Source organism: Neltuma alba, unplaced genomic scaffold, assembly GCF_004799145.2.
Source record: "Neltuma alba isolate B1F8T4 unplaced genomic scaffold, ASM479914v2 tig00002763_pilon, whole genome shotgun sequence".
Taxonomy (NCBI): Eukaryota; Viridiplantae; Streptophyta; class Magnoliopsida; order Fabales; family Fabaceae; genus Neltuma; species Neltuma alba.
In genome coordinates this window covers 104,763-122,926 of record NW_021633002.1, presented here as the reverse complement: position 1 = coordinate 122,926, position 18,164 = coordinate 104,763, and the positions used below count along the sequence as shown (strand labels likewise).

General features: G+C 36.9%; 1 protein-coding gene across 6 annotated transcripts in view; it reads right to left on the bottom strand.

Moving 5' to 3' along the window:
- Positions 1-1,726: 1,726 nt before the first annotated feature.
- LOC114737203 (187-kDa microtubule-associated protein AIR9) overlaps positions 1,727-18,164 on the bottom strand; it is a 49,355-nt gene continuing 32,917 nt past the window's right edge. For all 6 annotated transcript variants that reach the window (XM_028925113.1, XM_028925118.1, XM_028925135.1 and 3 more), the window contains 6 exons: positions 16,872-17,027; positions 6,203-6,334; positions 5,737-5,795; positions 2,924-2,956; positions 2,688-2,819; positions 1,727-2,238 (listed from right to left, as the gene is read on the bottom strand). In XM_028925113.1, the coding sequence (XP_028780946.1) occupies positions 2,062-2,238; positions 2,688-2,819; positions 2,924-2,956; positions 5,737-5,795; positions 6,203-6,334; positions 16,872-17,027 (689 nt within the window). In that variant the 3' untranslated portion in view covers positions 1,727-2,061. The remainder of the gene's footprint in view (positions 2,239-2,687; positions 2,820-2,923; positions 2,957-5,736; positions 5,796-6,202; positions 6,335-16,871; positions 17,028-18,164) is intronic.

Here is an 18,164-nt window from a genome sequence, read left to right as displayed (position 1 = left end):
AACCCTAAACCCTAACCCTATACCCTAAACCCTAACCCCCAACCACTCAATCCCGAACCCCGAGCCTCAAACCCCGTACCCCTCAACCTTCAACCCTCAAACCCCGACACTGGACCTTGATTCAAAACCCTAGTGCTTGAAATCCCAAAACGAACCTATGGATCCAATAAAGTATGTTCATCTGGACGTCAATAACCAAAGAGAGGCTACTTGTGGTGCAAAAGCAATGTCTTTATTAACAAGTCTCAATTTGTTAGCAATAATGTCTCCAAAGGGTCTTTTGATATGATCTTAAAAGATCTAATGACGGAGACTAACGAGATTAGATGTGCTGATGACCTTGGCAAACTCCTTTTGAGTTGTGATTTGTAATTCTTAGGTTTACAACTCATCCCTTGTAAACGAAATGCTTCTCAACTACACTTGTTTGTAAATCGTAATGCTTGAGTTGTTGCATAACGCATGGTTTGATGTTGAATTTATGTACAAGTTAAATTCTTTTATCCTATGAGACACCATTAGAGCTGTCAATAAGGGCCAGCCCGGCCCTAAAGGGCTAGCCCTTGAAGGGTCAGGACCTAGAAGGGCCGGCACTTTAAAGCCCACATACCTTAAAATTATCTAATTATTAAAGCCCGGCTCTTAGACATGCGGGCTCAAGGCTTAAAAGAGCTAGCCCTTTTATGTTATTTTTTAAAATTTAAATTCTTTTTAATTATTTTAAAATAAAAAATAAAACAACAAAAATATTAAGATTTTTTATTCAAATTATAAATATAAGTAAAATAAATTAGTGTTGTATAGGAAAAAAAAAAAGTTAAATGCCAATAAACTATTGTCCAAAATAAAAAAAAATAAAAATCTAACAAAACACGAAAAACAAAAAGATAAAACCAAGCAGTTAAAGATTAATAATATCAACATAATTATTATCTTTATCTTCATCTTCATTAGTATCATCAAGATTAGCAATATTGTTTTTTACTACAAGTGAACTCTTATTCAGTGATAAAAATATTAAGATTTTTGTCTTCATTTACCTTATCTAAAATAAAACTGTGCAATAGTTATAAATACAAATAAGAGCCTGAATACTTGTTCGAATAAGAAAAGTTTTACACTTTGTTAAGATATGTAAACTGATGGTAACTGAAAATCTACTAGCTATTATGGTGATTAAAATGTTAAGAATATCAACTACCATTCTTGAAAGAATTGAAAATTGATTTTAATTGTTCTTCCACAAGTCCAAGACATTTAATTCTTTTCAATTATCTAGTTTGAGTATTGATTCTTCTAAGTATTTTTCTAATTTAAACTTATTCATAAAAAACTAATCTATAACTTTATAAATATATTGATAATAATAAAAAAAAATAGACAGGCTTAAAAGGGCTAGCCTTTCGTTTTAAAGGGTTGACCCTTTTATTTTTGAACCCTATAGGGCTAGCCCTTTTAAGCCCAATTTCTTTTTAAACCACCTAAAAGAAACATCCAATACCCTAATGTTATTAAACATCCACTTGTTTTATACGAACTATTTGTCAAAATTTTTAAAGAGATATCTTATAGCTTAGATTTTAAGAAAAAATAACATCCAATGCCCTAACGTTATTTCCCAATAGCATCCATCGTCCTAGTCTTTATTTGTGGTGCATCTAAAACTTCTATTTTTTTTTCACTTGCATTTAGCATTCTAAACTTGTTTATTGTAAATAACAAGTCATTCAATAATGACATTTGTTGACTTATATTGTAAATAAACAAGTCATTCAATCCATTACTTATATCGTAAATAACTAGTCATTCAATCCATTACATAATTCGTTACAAAATAGAAGCCAATGCCTGTGCCCATGACTCTCGTAAATTAGGACGGTATCAATCATTAAAGACATTAACTTTACGAAAAATAACCCAATGAAGCTAGCCGCTAATTTTGCTTCAATGATTTTTTTCATAATATAAAATATTAAGCGGTCTTAAGAGGCAATATCATACCTCAAGCATTAATTTCCTATATTTTAAGGGCTGAAATGACTACAAGAGGTATGAAAGAATTTATGTTTCTATCTTCAGGAGAGAATTGAGGGAAGTGCTATTAAACCGCTGAGCGAATCCTCGAATCACAAGAACAACAACATCTCGAAGGTGTCGGGAGTGCACCATCAAATCCGCTTCATTCTCACTATCCACGACAATCCTAAGTCGGTGTTGATCGCTTCTAAAAAGCTCCACCTGTTACATACATATGTGTGAATGCATACCCCGTTTGATACAGCCAAGCAGTGAAGAGATCGGATAAAATTTTATCAGAGTGAATCTTGTAGCTTTTATTCTATTAGCTTTTTAACTTACGACCAACTTTTACAACATTGACATTTCTTGCTATAATCTGGTAATAAACTAGGGGTTGTGGTTAAATGGAGTAAATATCAAAGACTTGTTAAGGTAAGAATGGAAAAATTCAGGTTCAGAAAATGCTACATGGGAGGACCTTCCTTGGATCTAGCAACAACTCGATAATTTTTTTAGTCTTGATTTGTGCATTGTTAGTTAGTTACAGCATAGGGAAGGGTATATACTCCCTGCTACATCATTATTTGCTTTAAAGGAAAAAATTTTCAGCGACAGAAATTTCAGATGTAGATAACAGAGGACAAAATTCCCGAGTCACCCAAACTTACATGAAAAGGAGGAGCATAACTCCCACGTATTTCTGTAGTAGGAAAAGAAGTCTTTGAGGCTGGCTTTACCACCTTAACCCTTTTCCTGTTAATCTCTAAGATTCGTCTCTCAAGACTTCCCACAGTAGGAATCTGAAGGAATAGTGACACCCAAATTAGGATTTACTTCTTTTCATCATTTCAGAGTTAATATAATCTTAATTTGTGAGAGCAAATGACAGAGATAATATCTGGACCTTTTTCGGAGTTCGGTCTTTGTCACACAGTACCTGTCACCAGAGTAGAGTTTATGAAGAAGAAAAACAGGTCATAAAGAAAGAAAATGCATAAAATCAAACAAACCAAGGACAATAAAGCAATCAAATTTCAAATTTTATACTTTGATTAAAAGTTGAAACCAGACATCCACTCCTAAGAATTCTTGGGAATTCTGGGGGAGAAAAAAATCACTCCTTGAACAACAAAACTTAAAGAGAAATTTGGATGCGTGGCTCACCCTTGCCTCACTCATTCATTCCCTCCTTGTTTAACTGTTTGAGGATTGTGCCATTCATGTACTTCCATAAATAAGCATATATTGACTAGCTTAATCTCTAAGTAGGGGTAGAAGTAGGCTAGGCTTCTATCAAAAGCCTACGGCCTGACCTACTTTGAGCCTAACCCAACCTATTTGATAAATAAGCCTATAAGCCTGGCGTAGTAAGTTTTTAAAAAGAAAAACAGCATTTTTTTTTTTTTAATTCAATCTAATATAAATCAATTTTATAAATAACTTAACCCTCAATTTCACATCCCACCAGCACAATCTTTTCATTTATTAGCCATTCACCTGGTCCTCTCTTCTATTCAACTACTCAAGATGGCAATGCAAGCATAATAATTGCTGTAACTTTATTTTATTGATGCCCAAATGAAATATTATAATCTCGGTAAGAGTTTGTCATCCCAGTCTCTGCTGGAAAAATAAAATAGACAAAATCTAGTTTTACACGCAACTTGTGCTTGCTAATTTAAGAAAATATATCCATTTAGCCAATTGATCATTGGCTTTCCCCATTTCTACTTGCTCAAACAAATGTTGTCACTAGACATTCTTTTCTTTTCCTCACCAATCTCTTATATTGCAAGTGAGAATAGATATTAACAATGAGGAAATTAATCCAATTACCAGTCAAAATCTATTTCGAGTGTATATTGAATACGCCCTTTAATGTTAATGACTTGATTCATTTTGTAGGAGTCATCTAACAAGACAAAATTATGTTGAAGGCAAAGATTATTGGTACGACCATGATGAATACTTATGATTATTTCTATTACTATTATAAATAGATTATCCCATTTTTATTCTTCTAAACTTGTAATTGTGTTGAGTTTTTATGACATATTATAATGAATGGAATTTAGCTTACTGTAAATTTGAATTAATTTATTTGAATAATTAATCATACGGAATTTATTTATAACTTCAAAGCCCATTTAAGACACAATGTAGGCTTTTAAATAGATTTGAGGGGTTATATATGAAATTGGAGACAAAGGTTTTTGAGCCTATTTAAAAGCCTACATTTAAATAGGCCTTTTGAAGGCTAAAAAAAAAACCTACTTACAAGCTCAAACTTTAAATCTCTATTACAGGGTCAAACCTATTTGACTAAAACTTATCCTAACTTATTCCACCACTATCTCTAGTCCCGTTTGGTATTAAGTATTGAGAATAAGAAGTAAGGATTAGGATTAGGTGTTTAATATGAGAGGTATTCTACAATCCCATCTTCATTGGTTTGTCTAATCCCAAGTAACAAGTAATCTCACATGCCAATGGGTTTTCTCAATCTCAATCCAAATCTTTACATCTTATTCTCAATGCTTCATACCAAAACAGATGTAAGACTATACAAGCATAATCAATAATAAACATTCATATGGAGAAAATTTAGAAATGGATTATGATTTTGCTACTAGGTTCTCTACAAATAACATGACAATAAAATTGTTTTACTTGCACTGCTCATTCATTATTTTCTTCAACTATTTGTGGTTTGTACCATTTATTTATTTTCCCCTAGGCAAGCACATACTACTTTTCTTTGGATCTCTTGAAGGAGGCAGACAAGCATAATCACAACACATTTGTATATGGAGAAAATTTAAATTGCTATTAGGTAATTGATGATATGGTTCTCATAGCTGAATCAAGAGAAGAGCTTAACTCTAAATTGAAGTTATGGAGAAGAACCTTGGAGTCGAGAGGTTTTCACTTGAGTGGGAGCGAAACAGAAAATATGCATTGTAATTTTAGGAGGAGGCAAGTCAGTAGTGATTTGAAGGTAATGATGGGAGATTAAATCATTCCTCAAGTGTCAAGGTTCAAGTATCTGAGATCCATTATATAGAGGATGGTGAAATTGATGGAGAAATTTCTCATAGAATACAAGCTAAGCGGTTAAAGTGGAAAAACCTGCCAAAGTAATTTCTAATGAAAAGGTACATGATAAGCTCAAAGGAAAATTCTACTAGACCACTATAAGACCAGCCATGTTATATGATAGTGAATGTTAGGCTCTAAAAAAATTAAGAACATAAAGTTTGAACAGTAGAAATGAGGACGTTGAGATGAATATGTGGTTTGTAGTCATACAAGAAAAGATAAGATTCAAAATGATCATATCAAAGCAAGCAGAGGCATGGCATCCATCCAAAAAAAAAATTATTGGGGGCATCGGTTGGGAGGGTAAATCAAACAGTTTCAAGTTCTTTAAAAAGAGACAAAGGAAGACTGAGGAGAGCATTGGAGAACATTGAATGGGACCTTTTGATCAATAACCTATCTAAAAATTTGGTTGTTAATAGAACACAATGGTATTGTGCGGTCCATGTAGCCAACCCACCTAGTGGGATAAGACTTCTTGTTGTGTGTTGTTGCTATTAGGTAATGAGAACTTGATGAATTTACCTCCTCAACAACCAAAATAGGTAATGAGAACTTGCTGATGAATTTTCTAAAATATAGTAAAAATATCAAAACAAAAAATTACACATAACGTACCTCAAACTTCACTGATCCGAGGTCAAGCTTCTGCTTTACTTCTTTAAGGATAGCAGGCTCTACAAAAGAAAGTCATATGAGATCTAACAACCAAGTACCGCATGACAAACTCCCTTAAAATTCAAGCAACTGTCTCCACAAACCAAAAGGAAAGAGGATAAAAAGAAAAGCACGTGAATGAAGGAACAACATTGCTGCATGAATTAATTTCGACTACAACTGGAGAAGGATTACAAGAGACTTGAATTCACTTGATTACACATTTTGAAGGTAGAGATTTTTTTTCCTCCCCCTTTTTTCCTTTATTTATGGGGAGAGGACTAGGTATCTAGTACTGTCATGTGGATTGACAATTTTGCAAATAACATTTAAAAAGATCATAGTGATTACATGCAAGAACAAAATGACTTATGCTAACGTCACCCATATTAAATTGTCTGCAAACCAAAATAGATTCTCAACTTACCAACTGTAATTGACTCTGTTGATGCAGAAATTGGTTGCCCCTCTACTCCATCCTCTCTTACAGGAGTATAGATGGCCACCAACCTATAGCCAACATCATCCACATTTGCTTCATATGTTCTTCCAGTTTCTCCTGGAATATAGAAATTTCGGAGAGATAGGTTGGACTACAGAAGATACTTAACAAGTGACAAACAGGCCAAGAAATGAATTAACATAGTAGCAGAAAAACAAACAAGTTAAGCAACTAGTGGGATTTATTCCTGCTGTAAAAAGACTATTTCAACCAAGCATTGACTTCTTACTTCCAAAAGGAAAAAACAACCTTCCCTAATCATCTTCTGGTTCTCCTTGTTTCAACACAAAGATGATACACTAAAATAGAAAAGGAAATAAGTTTGGTTACTTATTAGTATTTCCTATGACAAATTGAATATTATGACAATAGGATAGGGATTTACCTATCAACCTTGTTTAGTATCAAAAGTAGGATATATAAATACAATAAAGACAGCACAGTACATGGAAATAAAAAAGGAAACAAATAAGTTGATTATGATGAGAGCTCCCAATGAGCCTATAAGCACGAGATGCCAACACTTCTTTCAAGTTGAGTATAGCTTGGAGATAACATTGTCAATTTTCTTCATGCTAGTATATATGACCTTTCATCATCTTCCTTTTACTATGTAGTAAGGGTCTTGCTTTTGGGCATCCCACTCCCTAGTATTTTTAGAGGTAGAGATCCTAGTTTTTCTTCTCCCTTCACTTTTGGCATAATCAAATCCCTTCTAGCCATTAGAATCCGATCCCCAATTACTTGCTGTTTCTATTTTTAATTCCTAGAATCTCAGTCCCATGTCAATGGGTATCATCAAATTTCCAAATATATTGTGAGGAAATCTGATCCTATTTATGTACTGCTCTAATACCATATTGTGAATAATTCGAATGTAATTGATTGATTACTGACCAACTCAAAAAGGTTACAAATGTTACTGTCCCATCAGTAAAACTATTCACATCACTAAGAATGTAGTATTTTATGAAAAAGATGCCTACTACCCCAAATTACCCATTTAGAGAGAGAATTATGGAAGTACCAAATGGCTAGTTCAGGAACCCATCGACACCCACACTCATCACACTGATGAAACAGAAGCAGAAACAACTCACATATCACCAAAACCTATAGTTACCTTGCCTACAACTAGAAATATAGAAAACACAGCAATTGGAGACACTGAAACAGGTCTTAAACCCATAGAACACCCACATGAAACTATACTGCACAGCCCTGAAGCAAACACAAAGAGAGTCTAAACATTCAAACAGCAAAGGAAGATCAAGAAACAGAACTGAAACACCTCCAAACAAAACCAACAGCAACTCAAATCACCTAGAAAATTCTGGAAATCAAGAAACTAATAATTCCAATACCCATAACAGTCTTGAAGATGAAGATCCTCCCACTCTAAGGCAAAACTAAGAGTCCAACACGAATCTAGACCCTGAAGATTGAGGATGGCCAATAGCTCCAAGAAAGGAAGATCTTGCACTCAACATCCTATTTAGAAATTTGTCTCATATACTAATCTATCCACTAGAATGCAAAACTTTGTTATTCATAGTGCACAGGTGAAGATACCTGACACCTTCCAACAAGCCATGACCAATCCCAACTAGAAAAAGGCTGTGGAAGAAGAACTCAAGGCTCTAAGGGAGAATAGAACATGGGACATCACAACTCTACCCAAATGGGTCTTCACCCCAAAAGCTATATTGTCCATAGCCACTACATCAACTAGACATAAAGAATGCCTTCCTTAACGGAGACTTAGAAGAGGAAGTCTACATGGAAATCCCTGAAGGTACAAGAGAAACTGAAAGTCACTTTATGGCCTAGTTTGACAGATTCGCAAAGGTCCTAAAACGACTAGGGTACCTCCAAGGGAAAGCTGACCACACATTGTTCGTGAAACATAACAATGGGACAACTACAGTGCTCATTGTTTATGTTGATGACGTCATAATCACAAGAAACGACAAGTCAATTGAGCTCCTAAAAGAAGCATTGGCTACTGAATTCCACGTTAAAGACCTTGGACAAATGAGGTACTTCCTAGGCATGGAGATAGCACAAACCAAGAAAGGGATCAATGCATCTCAACGAAAATACACCCTTGAACTTCTCCAAGAAGCAAGGATGCTAGGATGCAAGCCTAATGAAATACTAATGGAGACCACATGTAACCTAGAAATCAAACCTAAAGGTATTCCAATGAACTCAAGAGATACAGGAGGCTAGTAGGAAAACTGATTTATCTTACTCACACACGCCCTAACATTAGTTATGCAATAGTAGTGAGTCAGTTCATGCATCAACCCTAAGAAGAACACACGGAGGCCATACTTGATATTCTAAGCTGCCTAAAGCTTAACCCTAGGAAAGGCATTTTCCTTGAGAAATACAGAAACAGAGGTATAGAAAATATACACTGATGCTGACCATGGCAGAGTAGTGGAACACCAAAGATCCACTACAAGGTACTGCACTTACGTATGGGGAAATTTGGTAACAAGGAGAAGCAAAAAACAGTCTGCTGTGTCCAAAAGCAGTGCTGAATCTGAACTTAGGGCTGTTGCCCTAGGAGTATGCTAGGGAATTTGGATTACAAGACTCCTTAAGGAACTCAAAATACCTTATGAAGGACCCCTATACCTATGGTGTGACAACAAGGCCAATATCAAGATGACAAAGAATCCGGTTTACCATGACAGAACCAAACATGTGGAAATAGACATATATTTCATCAAGGAAAAGGCCGAAGCAAGGATCATAGACCTATCCTACATACAGTCCTCTCACCAAATCACAGATATAATGACTAAACCACTAGCAAGGATGCGATTCGAAGGGCTACGAAGCAAGCCAGGAATGCTTGACGTCAATTCTCCAGCTTGAGGGGGAGTGTCAGAATCAAATCCCTTCTAGCTATTCGAATCAAATCCCCTATTACTTGCTGTTTCCATTTTTAATTCCTAGAATCTCGGTCCCATATCAATGGGATTTCTCTCCCTTAATTTTCATTTAATGTGATCAGATTTCCAAATATATTGAGGAAATCTGATCCTATTTATGTACTGCTCTCCTATTGGAATAATCAATCAATTGCATTCGAATTATTCGTAATAACTTTGTAGCAAGGGTTTAAATTTTGGACACACTCCTCAGACTTGCAAGAGAGATTTGGTCTTTCAATTCATGTTTTTTGTTAACCACCAAGAAATGATTTCTTTCTACTTTTAAATGTTGGACCACCAAAATGTTTTTTTTTTTGTGTTCCATAAGATATTGTTTTTGTTGGTATGTTCAACAACTTAACTCCGCCTATATTGTATAGCCGGTCCCAAGCCCGAATAAAGGAGGAGGGTTGTGTTAGGCTCTCGACAGCCAACGTAAAAACCCGTCGAATCTCATGAACATGGATCAACGAAGTAATTATGCTAATGCTAGGTCGTTGCCCAGAAGTGACGTGCTGTATGGCTCGAGTACAGTGAGAAATGAGCTAGAGCCGCTGCATCGTCGCCCGGATGTAGTGTTAAATGAGCAAGGGCTACCGCACTCTCTTGGACGAAGGCGGCTAAAGAAGTTAGTTCATGAGACTGAGATTAGATTTGGCACTTGGAATATTGGGACGTTGAATGAGAAATCTATGGAAGTAGCAAGAGTTATGAGGGACAGAAGGATTAATATCTTATGCCTCCAAGAAACCAAATGGACTGGAGAAGCTGCCAAGGAACTTGGAGAGTATAAGCTTTGGTACACAGGAAAGGTGAGAGCAAGGAATGGGGTTGGTATCATCGTTGATGGGACATGGAAAAAGAATGTGGTAGAGGTTAAAAGGTTTGAGGACAGAATAATATCGTTAAGAGTAATTGTTGGGAAGGATACTATCAATATCATTAGTGCCTATGCACCTCAGGTTGGGGCAGAGACACATCTTAAAGATAAGTTTTGGGAAGATATGGAGGGTTTGGTTCAAAGCATACCACTTGAAGAAAAAAATTTTATCGGTGGGGACCTTAATGGACATGTTGGTAAGAAAGCAGGACAATTCAGCGGGGCTCATGGTGGTTTTGGTTTCGGGGAGCTTAATAGTGGAGGACAATCTATTCTCGATTTTTCTCTTGCATACGATCTTAAGATTGTCAACACTTGTTTTAAGAAGCGAGAGGAGCATTTAATCACGTACAAAAGTGGTGTCTCGAAATCACAGATTGATTTCTTTTTGGTTAAGAATCTAGACAGAAGATTGTGTACTAATTGCAAAGTGATTCCAGGAGACGGGGTGACTGCCCAACATAGAGTACTTATCCTTGATGTGCGTTTTAAGAGTACCAGGGAAAAGTACCATCAAGTGGCAAAACCCAGAATTAAGTGGTGGCAGTTAAAAGGAGAAAAGCGGGAGTTATTCAAAAGGACTCCTTTGGAGGCCCCGGTGAGGAGGGTGGATCAAACAAGATGGAGTCCCATAAAAAGAGGCAGGGGAAGACCGAGAAGAACGTTGAATGAGATCATTGAAAGAGACCTCCTAGTCAATAACATATCTAAGGATTGGGTTGTTGACAGAGCACGATGGCGTCGTGTGATTCATGTAGCCGACCCCATCTAGTGGGATAAGGCTTGTTGTTGTTGTTGTTGTTGTTGTTGGTATGTTCAACAACTTCATGGGAAGCCTATGCCTTCTCAATGTAGGCAGCCACAACTTGGCCAACTTAAGTTAAACAGAGTACAAACTATCAGATTTAATACTACGTATAATTGTTGTAAAGATATTAGAATTAATGTAAATGTTATGATCTATGTCATTAGTATAGAATTTGGTGGTCTTGTGCCGTGTCCTCTATGGACTACACTAAATTGCATTGTATGAATATATGAGTTAGTGTACGAATCCCGAATATCATGGGATTCAAGGAGAAATTATTTTATTCCTTAGTGATTGATTTGTTACCGTTGTAGATAGTCAACTATAGGTTTAATTGTCTTTTATTAGTTGATTCCTTTCTGTATATAGCACCGATCAGATCTATAAATCAATGTATATGCACCAGACTCTATATCGAAGAATAAGAATCAGTTTTTCACAGAATTGCCCACATGGTATCAGAGCAATCGTGGGTACTACTTACCTGATCTCAACAAAATCATGTCTCAGTCACCCGAAACAAACGAGTCGACAAAGTCGACATTAGAACCAGAAAACTCTGTCCCCTCTCGTTCGATGCATGGCTTGGATGGAAATTCGGTTCTGATTATTCCAGAGAAACTGACCGGCGCTAACTATCGTGAGTGGACGCAATCTATTAAACTCGCCGTTGAAGGACGTGGCAAGATTGGGTACCTCACCGGCGATACCCGTTGTCCGTCGCCAACTGATACGAATGCCTTTCTCCTCTGGAAGACGGAGAACTCGATGGTCTCCTCCTGGTTGATCAATGCTATGGCGCCAGCGATCAAAAGGAGTTTTATGTTCCTACCCACCGCTTGCGAAATTTGGACTGCGGTTCGGGAGGCCTACTCTGATGGTGAAAATGGCGCTCAAATCTTTGAGATAAAAACTCGACTGTGGCAACTCAAACAAGGTAATGGACCACTACATGATTATTATCTGACCATGTCCGCCCTCTGGCAGGAGCTCGACCTTCACAATGATGAGACCTGGCACTGCGCGGCGGATGCCACACTCTACAGGAAGAGTGTCGAGAGAGAACGCCTATTTGAATTCCTGGCCGGTGTCAATCCAGACTTGGATGCAGTTCGAAGTCGGCTCCTCGGTCGCGACCCTTTGCCTACAGTGCGAGAGGCATTTGCAGAGGTGCGGAGGGAGGATGCACGCCGTCGAGTCATGATGCCAACTCTGGGCCCTCCTGCGTCTGCCTCGGAATCCTCGGCTCTAACTTCCCGTTATGTGGATGGTAAGACCCAGAAGCCCAAACCCACTTGTGACCACTGCAAAAAGACTGGGCACACTAAAGACACATATTGGGATCTCCATGGGAAGCTTGCTGATTGGAAACCGAAAAAGAACAGGGGACAGGGATATCTAGCTGGCTCAAAAAAGGTTGCTGACCAGCCATCTTCCTCTAATGACCAAATATCAAAACTGATCGATCTACTTAGATCCCTTCCGTCACCTAGTCAGCCACCAAGCTCCCAACCAACAGCCACCGTAATTCACAGAGGTAACTTTCTGCATGCTTTGAACACTATTCAAAGCAGGTGCACAGGTCAGTGTTGGATAATTGATTCAGGTGCATCCGATCATATGACCGATGATCGTACTCTATTTATTTCATATACCCCATGTGATGGCTCTCTTCGTGTCAAAATTGCTGACGCTTCTTTATCTACTGTGGCTGGCATTGGAGATATTAAAATTTCTAACAACCTTGTTCTTCAATCTGTTCTTCATGTACCCAAATTAAAATGTAACTTGATCTCTGTGCACAAAATTACTAGAGACGAAAATTGCCATGCTAACTTTTATGCATCTTATTGCCTATTCCAGGATCTGTCAACAGGGAAGATGATTGGGAGTGCTAAGGAATTTGACGGCCTGTACTACTTTGATAACACCTCCGTTTCAAACACCAGTGTTTGCAATAAAATCTCTCTTCCTCGAAATGATGATATTTTCCTTTGGCATAAACGTCTCGGTCATCCTAGTTTTCAATACCTTCTAAAAATGTTTCCGTTCAGTTTTCCTAATAAAAATATTTCTGAACTTCATTGTGATATTTGTGAACTCGCCAAACATCACCGTACTCACTTTCCTCGCAATATTTATCAACCTTCTAACCCTTTTACTACTATTCATAGCGATTTATGGGGTCCTAGTCGTATTGCAAATCGAACTCACCATAAATGGTTTATGACTTTTATTGATGATCACACCCGAGTTTGCTGGACCTATTTACTTAAAGACAAAACTGATGCATATTCTGTTTTTACAACCTTTTACCAAATGATTAAAAATCAGTTTAATACATCTATAAAAATACTCCACACTGATAACGGTACAGAATATATCAATCACAACTTCAACACCTTTTTTCAAACAAATGGAATCCTCCATAAGAGTTCTTGTCCTCACACACCCCAACAAAATGGGATTGCCGAACGAAAGAACCGACACCTTCTTGAGATTGCACGTGCCCTTCTCTTAACTAATCATGTTCCTAAGTTTTATTGGGGTGATGCCATCCTTGCTGCAACTTTTCTCATAAACCGAATGCCTAGCAAACTTCTTTCCTTTAAAACTCCTCTAGAAGTACTTCACAAAACTCACTATGTTCCTTACCTTGAAAACAATTTACCCCTCAAGGTCTTTGGATGCTCTGCATTTGTTCATCTCTATAACCAAAGCAAACTTGATCCTCGTGCTGTCAAATGTATTTTTCTTGGCTACTCAGCCTCACACAAGGGTTACAAATGCTATAATCCTCTCACTAAACGCTTATATATAAGCTGTGATGTTACTTTCAATGAATCTGAATCTTTCTACACCCAACCTTCAATTCAGGGGGAGAACTGGGAAGAATTGAAGGTCTCTAATCTTGAACCTATCTTAGATGAACCCAACTACCTCTATACAGAATATGACCCTCCATTTCTGCTTCAAACCAACGAATCTTCTAATGAGGGGGAGAACAAAAATACCAAGCAAAAACCAAAACAAAAGTTCTTTGACAACGTATACCAGAGGAACAAAACTATACCCAGGCCAACTATTCCTGATGCATCCCTTGATCCTAAACTGGTGATTGATCCTGAAACTGAGAAATTTAATGCTGCTGTTTCTGATGATCAGGAAGAAACAACAGGGGAAGCTGAAGCAGACTTAGACCTCCCGATAGCTCTAAGAAAGAGACCACGAAGCTGCACACAACATCCTATTGAGAAACACATATCCTACAAAGCACTCTCTCCTCGGTACTTAGCTTTTACCGCTGACCTAGACAACATAAAGGTCCCAACCTGCATAGAAGAGGCTCTTAAATCTCCAAACTGGAGGAAGGCAGTTATGGAAGAAATGGAAGCACTAAAAGGGAATGACACCTGGGAAGAAACAACTCTACCTAAAGGGAAGAAAGCAGTAGGATGTAAATGGGTATTTACAGTAAAATACAAAGCTGATGGAACAATAGAGAAGTACAAAGCAAGGCTTGTAGCAAAGGGCTTCTCTCAGATCTATGGAACTGATTATACAGAAACATTTGCACCAGTGGCTAAGCTCAACACAGTAAGAATTCTGATGTCTCTAGCAGCAAACTTAGACTGGCCCATCTACCAACTTGATGTTAAAAATGCATTCCTAAATGGAGACTTGAAAGAGGAAGTATATATGGTGCCACCACCTAGTTTTCCAACCAAAAAGCCAAGAACGGTCTGCAAATTAAAGAAATCTCTCTACGGGCTGAAACAATCACCCCGTGCCTGGTTTGAACGCTTCACACGAGTTTTGAAAGCTGAAGGGTACACACAAGGACAAAGTGACCACACACTATTCTTCAAGCACCAAGGAGTCAAGAAAACCATTCTAAGTGTTTATGTAGATGATATAGTTCTCACTGGAGATGATTTTGAAGAAATGGACAGGATTAAGACAGCCATGGCAACTGAATTCCAGGTAAAAGACTTGGGGGAAATGAAGTACTTTCTCGGAATGGAAGTAGCACGATCCAATAAAGGAATCTATATCTCCCAGAGAAAATATATACTTGATCTCCTTAAAGAAACAGGGATGTTAGGCTGCAAACCTAGCTCTACACCAATGGAAGTAACACAAAAACAAAAGAAAAAGAAGACAAGTGATAGTAAAAACAAAAAGGGAGAAGAAAGTGACGAAGAAGAAAAAGAAGAGGAGGAGGAGGAAGAAAAGAATGCAGAAAATGATGTTGACAAAGGTCAGTATCAAAGACTGGTTGAGAAATTAATTTATCTTTCTCACACCAGACCAGATATCGCATTTGCAGTCAATGTCGCCAGTCAGCATGCACAGGCACCCAAAGAGAAGCATCTCAAAGCTGTATACAGAATTCTAAAATACCTAAAAGGTACTCCGGGAAAGGGCATATTGTACCAGAAGTCTCAAAAGGCAGAAGTAGAAATTTTCACTGATGCAGATTATGCTGGAGATTACGAAGACAGAAGATCTACAGCTGGCTATTGCACATATGTATGGGGAAATCTAGTCACCTGGAGAAGCAAGAAACAAAATGTGGTTTCAAGAAGTAGTGCAGAGTCAGAGTATAGAGCTGTTGCTCATGGGATATGCGAATTAATCTGGATCAAAAGGGTCTTAAAGGAACTAAGGATTGACATGAAACTCCCAATGAACTTATACACTGATAGTATGGCAGCAATCAATCTCTCTCACAATCCAATCCAACATGACAGAACAAAACATGTAGAAGTTGATAGACACTTTATCAGAGAAAAAATTGACCAAGGCCTAGTAAAACTGGTACATGTGCCTACTTAGAAACAAACAGCAGACATCTTCACAAAGGGTCTACACAAGGAAGTGTTTGAAGGATTCGTACGCAAGTTGGATATGGCTGATATCTACTATCCAACTTGAGGGGGAGTGTAGGAATCCCGAATATCATGGGATTCAAGGAGAAATTATTTTATTCCTTAGTGATTGATTTGTTACCGTTGTAGATAGTCAACTATAGGTTTAATTGTCTTTTATTAGTTGATTCCTTTCTGTATATAGCACCGATCAGATCTATAAATCAATGTATATGCACCAGACTCTATATCGAAGAATAAGAATCAGTTTTTCACAGAATTGCCCACAGTTAGTGAAGGACGGTGGCCTCAAAACCTCATTACCAACAAAGCTATGGTATGATAGTCAACTTGCTCTACACATAGGCTCCAACTTTTTGTTCCATGAATGCACAAAGCACATCGAAATTGATTGTCACTTTGTTTGAAATAAGATTAAGGAGAACTTGCTTCTATAGGACATGTGAGGATTGGTGCTCAATTGGGTGATATGTTCTGAAAAGGCCCTTAATAGGACTAGGGTTGATTAGCTTTGTAACAAGTAAAGCATGATTAACATTTAAGGAGTAGTGTAAAGATATTAGATTTAATGTAAATATTATAATTTATGTCATTAGTATATGATTGGATATTACTTCATTAGGATGTTATTTCGTCATTATGAGCCATTAATACCAAGTCTCCTCCTTCTTGTATATATACCCATTTCCTAATCACAATATGCACAGGAAATTCATATCATCTTTCCCATTCCTCTATAATTGTGAAATTAAGAAGTTCTTTATGATCTGCCTTATTATGAAATAGGAGTTAGTATATATAAATGAAATATTTGATTCTAGAAATCAGTTAAACGATATTAGGGGCGATTTTTTTTTTTTTGGGGGGGGGGCGCTGACGTGATAAACAAGGGACAATCACAAAATGAATAAACGCAAAATTTAAAAAAAATTAAAAAAGAATGAGCTCACTGCTCATGATCATGAGATTCTAGTTGTCCTTATGATTCTGCATTGAAACCGAACTGAAATGCTTTTCAGTGACTCAACAAGAAATATGTGTGCGTAAGATTTAACAACTAGCTTACCTGGTATAGAGATCAGGTCAGGACTTCCAGTCATTGATCTAAGCCACTGGATCCTACTTTTGCCTTCCTTACCTCCACTATAAATGCCACGGACAGCATATAAATTGGTATGAAATCCCCTACCCTCGATCTCCAGCTTATCAATTCTAGGAACGCCTGAGAAATAAAAATAATACTCACATAAAGGTAGAAAATAAAACATATAGCAGGACAAAGATAAATGAGGCAGAACCCACATAAATAGTTTTGCTTTCATACCTCTGTTTTTCATTACAGGGAAAAAGAACTATCAATAATTGAAAAGCAAATGACTGAGGTAGATGCTTAATAACAATACATTAATTTCAAAATACAACATAGCTGGCTAGTATTTTGCAATCTTTTTCTGCAAGAAACCCATTGAACAATCAAAATCAAGTGCTTTGGGTACGTGCTGTATTGCAAATTATGGCATAATAATGTGAAATGTGACGAGGGAATACCTTCAGTACATACCTCCTCCAGTTGGAGTAATTTCTTTGACTAAGCACAAAAGATTTGGCAGTGTTGGTAATAATGTGATAGGATCCAAGACAGAAAGAGAGGAAGAAGGAAGAATAGTCTTTATTTGAAAATAAAATTAGAATACAACTTCATACATTAATAAATATGAAGGAAAATCTTTATTAGAATATAAGCAAGGATCTTAAACTCATGCAACTAACAAAGCCTAAGGAGAATCTTCCATAATGACAATGAATTACAATTTCTCCTATGCTTATCCCTACTAGCCACTACTTTATTCATAATATAATAACAAACATTAAATAATAATAAAATCAGAAAATAATTGACTAGATCCTAACACTGGCTCAATAATAAACAAGAAACAAAAAACCGGACCAAACACTAAACCGGTTGAGATAATTGTTCAAGGGTCAATGGATCAGACCGAGGTCAACTCGGGGTTAAACTGATCATATTAAAATAATATAATTTAATTGAAAATAACAAAATACAACAACATTAATAATCACTTATAACAAAATACAAGGAAATACAACTGTAACAATAACAAAATACAACAGCATTAAAAATTTTGATCTTTACGATTCCTCAATAACTAAAATTAATAATCATTGATACCAAAATCATCATTAAAATTCATTCAAATCTATAGTGACAAAGATATTAAGAGCTAAATGAGAAAAAGTAAGATCAACAGTAACATAATCATCCAAACTGGTTCACCGGTTCATATTGGTTTAACCAGGTTGATACTAGTTCAGTTTCTGATCAGTCAAGCACTCAAAC